Here is a 4,615-nt window from a genome sequence, read left to right as displayed (position 1 = left end):
AAAAAACAAAAAAACAAAAAAATTTGCTGGGTCCCATGAGGCAATATTTAAATTTGGCATGATTCAGAATTTGCCATAGTCTTTCCCCTTGCGGGACTTGATTTTGTCCTTCAGGAACTGATTGGATGGTTGCCCGCCATAGTCCATGATTGGAGATGCACATTGGATGTCCCGCCATCGCACCAGTAAACATCATCAGGGAAGAGAACGGAAGTTGATGCAAAATGGAGGGGAAGTTATTTTGATTAAAGATTACGAGGGCAAATGAATAAAAAAACAAAACAAAAAAAAAAAAAACAATAATGATGTGCACAGATAAATCATTTATAATAAATACTAACATTCCATAAAAAATAAGAATTGTCAACTGCTGATTCAGGTTTAGTCTGTTTTTTTATTTTTATTTTTTTGTGAATGTCTCATATATTTGAAAAATATCCTTACATGTGACAAAAATGACTTGGTCGAGCTACAATGGACCATAAAATATCTTTTTGATTAATGGTGTGCAGTAGGACCCAGGGGATGACTGCCACTCTGGAGGACAGAGGAGTATGTGTCTGTTTGAAAGAGGAAGAAAAAAAATCACAGAGATACAATGTGTGACAGTCACAGCCCTCCACAGCACCGGACACTGTGGAAGAGCATCCTGACGGACACCGGCCTAAGTGGTGCGAATACTGATCAACACTATACTGGAAGCAGGAAGAGCAGGTGGGACCATATCCATTCTGCTTCACTTGGGTTTTGTTAGATAGAAAGAGAAACCTGTATGAACTTTGCTTCTTAGAGCTGGGGCTTTACTATTTGATGGATCATGATCCACTCTGGTTGGTCTCCACTGAACTCACCTGAGATGTCAGGTGTTGAAACATTGGCCTCCTATGGGATTGCGCTACACTTGTTTTAATGTCTGCAGAAGTTTCTACACGTGTGATAATACATCCAGATGTTCAAATCCCAAATCTGACTGGAGACTCAAAGAAAAAGCAAAGAAAACATCCCAGAAGTTGACAGGTAAGAAAACTCACATTATCTTCTTTCACTAATAATGTTATGTGTCATGGCAACAGCAGAGCACAACCTGACATGGCAGCATTTTAATTTAGTGGAAAATGTGTTTTCAAATTTTTAGCGAAGTGAGTAAAAGTTCATGGGGCTGTGGTGTCTGTGGGTCGGGGGATGGGACGGGTCAGCGCGTAGGTGGGTGTTGTGGGGAGGCCACGGCACACAATCAGGTATGACTCATTCGTGACTCCCACTGACAAAAAACAACAATAACAACAGTCATGTATTCCTCAACTTCATTGATCTCTGAAGGTCAACAACCCATTTGTGCAAAAAAACATGCTCCTGTTGGGTGAAAGCAATCTGTCAGTTGCCAACAAGGAAGGACAGGATGTTGTTCTGCCCTCATTAGCATATAGAGAGACATGGTGAGTGGGTTGGGGGGGGAATAGGGGAGATTTTCCGTGAAGACTGAAGTAAAAGGAAACTGACACTGATTCCGGGAATGATCTGGCACCTACAGGGGTGCTCAATAATTTAAAGAAAAGCTACTCTCTTAGAGAAATGATTTCCAATATGCATTCAGGATTTATTCATTAACTTTGTATGAGGGGATTTCCTTTCCATTTGCACTCAATTGTTTAGGTTGTGTATAATAACAGCCTTAGTTTTCTGATAATAATTGCATGTTTAGTTTGACATGAAGGGGATTTTGCTCTCTCTCTCACTGAATGATGAGTGATGGAGGCGTTACAGATTTACATAACTAATTATTATGGGTATGAAACAGTCACCAATCCTTTTAATGACCCTTTGCACAATGAATTATGGCGTAATATTCTCTTATCCTCTTAAAGACTGTGGTTTGCAGTATGCGGCATCACGGTCTATACAATTTTAGGATTTTTTGGGACTGTTTTTTGATATATTTTGTTTGTATGTTTAACAATTTTCAGATTGCTTAAAAATAATTTTTAAAAGCTACATCATTCTGATTTTGATCATTTTGATATTGACATTTTCATATATTAATTACATATTTATTTACTAACTTTACATCAACAATTTTTTTATTATATAGACATTTATTTTTCATATATTAATTACATATTTGTTTACTAACTACTTTACATCAGCATGAGTATCTTTATCTATATATTTGTCTCTATCTATTTATACGTACGTACACAATATATTTATATATATATATATATTGATATATTCATATATTTAGTTTTTTAAAAACTTTCAGCCTACAATAGTCTTTTTCCAAAATTGCTTTTATAAAAAAAATTATTTACAAATAAAATACATATTTATAACATATATAACTATATTTAGTTATGTATTATATTAAAAATACATTTATAATTAACATTTATGTCACATTTTTTATAAATGTAAATATAAATCTATATATTTGTATTTACAGACTTTGCTCTGTGATATATGAAAATACAGTATTAATAGATCTGCTCATTTCTTCTCAGAGATGGTTTCAACACAAACGCTTGACAAACAGAAGAGAAAACAGCATTTACGCATGGAGAAGCCTGATTTCATCTCAAGCCCGTGAAGTATGGAGAAAGCTGTGCCAGGTCTGATGTTGGGTCTCCTGACCAATCACACAACTCCAAATGACACGTCTGGCCAGCGCACAACCAAACCTACCCCTCCCAGCATGGAGGAGGTTATCCACTCGCAATCCCAGATTAAGGATCTTGTTGGGCTGTTTTGCATGGTGACCCTTAACCTGGCAGCACTACTGGGCAACAGCGGAGTCATGGTGGCCATTGCCCGAGCTCCTCATATGAAAAAATATGTGTTTGTGTGTCATCTTTGTGCTGTTGACTTGCTTTGTGCTATATTGTTGATGCCTCTCGGTATAGTGTCTAGTTCTCCGTTCTTCAGCACTGTAGCGTTTACCGTTCTGGAGTGCCAGGTGTACATCTTTTTAAACGTGTTCCTCATCTGTGCCTCTATTCTTACTGTGACTGCAATCAGTATTGAACGCTACTACTATATTGTTCATCCTATGCGATACGAAGTAAAGATGACTCTAAACCTTGCACTTGGTGTTATGGTCTTCATTTGGATCAAATCCATTCTCCTGGCTTTGGTTACGCTTCTCGGTTGGCCAGCGTATGGGAACCAAAGCTCCATTGCAGCAGCCCATTGCTCTTTACACTGGAGCCACAGTCGCCTCAGGAAGGTTTTTGCTATTCTCTTCAGCGTGCTTTGCTTCTTGGTCCCCGCTGTTGTGATTTTTGCAGTATACTGCAATGTATACAAAGTCGCACGAACAGCTGCCCGTCAGCACGTACCATTGCCCAGCTGGACGGCCGACCAAGCTAAGCGTCGCTCGGATTCCATCAACAGCCAGACCACTATCATCACCACCACCCGCAGCCTGCCCCAGAGATTGTCTCCTGAGAGAGTTTTTGGTGGCGGAAAGGCTGCTATCACTCTGGTTGTCATTGTGGGCCAGTTTCTTATCTGCTGGCTCCCATACTTCAGTTTCCACCTTCATATGTCCATCACCACTCCACTTCAGAGCCCAGGGGACATCGAAGAGGCCGTCACATGGCTAGCATATTCCACATTTGCTGTTAATCCATTCTTCTACGGTCTTCTGAACAGACAGATCCGCGAGGAACTGATAAAACTGAGAAAATGTTGCGGCAGTAGACCTGTTGAACTTCGAGCCTCCAGTCATGAAGGTTCCATCCAGGAAAACTTTCTTCAGTTTCTGCAAAGGACCAGCAGCACAGCTGAGACCACCAGGCCCAGTTGTGGCAATTCAAGTCCAAGGAATACTGTGGATCAGGGTGCCAGGTTACCTGGCCAGATCCCTGAGGAATGACTTGGAAAATGTGTGAGTACTGGTATGAATAAAGGTCATGACTTTTGAATTTTTGTTTTTATTAAGAAGAGCATTATGTGCATGACTCTAATTCTATATTAAATTCATGCAAAATCAGATCTAAATGCTCTTTGGACAAGTGTGATCTATTTATCCATTATTTGTTGTTATTGTTCCTATTGATCAGTGGCAACAGTAAGTATTCATTATAAGATTAAATATCAAATTCCTTTTGTTACATGTTGATTTATTTCCATCTGTTAAAATGTTGAGTTAATTGAGAATTGCTCTCATTCATAATATCAACAGTCATACTCAATAATTACCATTTTTTAAGTTTTGGCTGTTAATGGCGCATGTAGCCACTATATTGATACTATCATGACACAAATAGTCATTAATAATAATAATAACATGTAAAAAAAAAATTCCCAGTGAAAATAATAAAAAAAATTCTTACATTTGAGATGTGCTTTAATGCCTCATTCTAAGGCCACTGTATTGTACTTTAAGAAGTTTCTCACTCCATTACCAAGCCTAATTCAGTTTTCGTTAAGAAAAAAAAAACCTTCTTCATGTATCTGAGGGAGCTCTGATGTTCATTGCTAATTCCTTGTTGCCCTGTAACCATGGAAATGTGATGAGACAGGGACTTGCATAGCAACAGGGCGCCTTTGAGTATCGTCCTAGCAGATTGGCTGAAATAAAGGGTTTCAGCCTAGATCTTTTTATGAGCTGCACTGT

The 4,615-nt window shown here is 38.6% G+C and overlaps 1 protein-coding gene across 2 annotated transcripts; it reads left to right on the top strand.

Annotated features, from left to right (window-relative positions):
- Positions 1-566: 566 nt before the first annotated feature.
- Positions 567-4,337, top strand: gpr61l (G protein-coupled receptor 61-like). 2 transcript variants are annotated; one of them, XM_051897510.1, is made up of 3 exons: positions 567-1,017; positions 1,136-1,238; positions 2,499-4,337. In XM_051897510.1, exon 3 carries the CDS (start codon positions 2,588-2,590, stop codon positions 3,869-3,871), a length of 1,284 nt encoding a protein of 427 aa, XP_051753470.1. In that variant the 5' UTR covers positions 567-1,017; positions 1,136-1,238; positions 2,499-2,587; the 3' UTR covers positions 3,872-4,337. The 2 variants fall into 2 exon arrangements, with proteins under 2 accessions (XP_051753470.1, XP_051753469.1); XM_051897509.1 differs by lacking the exon at positions 1,136-1,238 and having other exon boundaries at positions 569-1,017.
- Positions 4,338-4,615: the final 278 nt, after the last annotated feature.

This window comes from Ctenopharyngodon idella, chromosome 6, assembly GCF_019924925.1.
Source record: "Ctenopharyngodon idella isolate HZGC_01 chromosome 6, HZGC01, whole genome shotgun sequence".
Classification (NCBI taxonomy): domain Eukaryota; kingdom Metazoa; phylum Chordata; class Actinopteri; order Cypriniformes; family Xenocyprididae; genus Ctenopharyngodon; species Ctenopharyngodon idella.
This window is presented reverse-complemented; position numbering and strand designations above follow the sequence as displayed.

What these genes read in the sequence shown, in the direction of transcription:
- gpr61l (XM_051897510.1), top strand. Translation starts at nt 2,588, where the DNA reads ATGGAGAAAGCTGTGCCAGGTCTGATGTTGGGTCTCCTGACCAATCAC.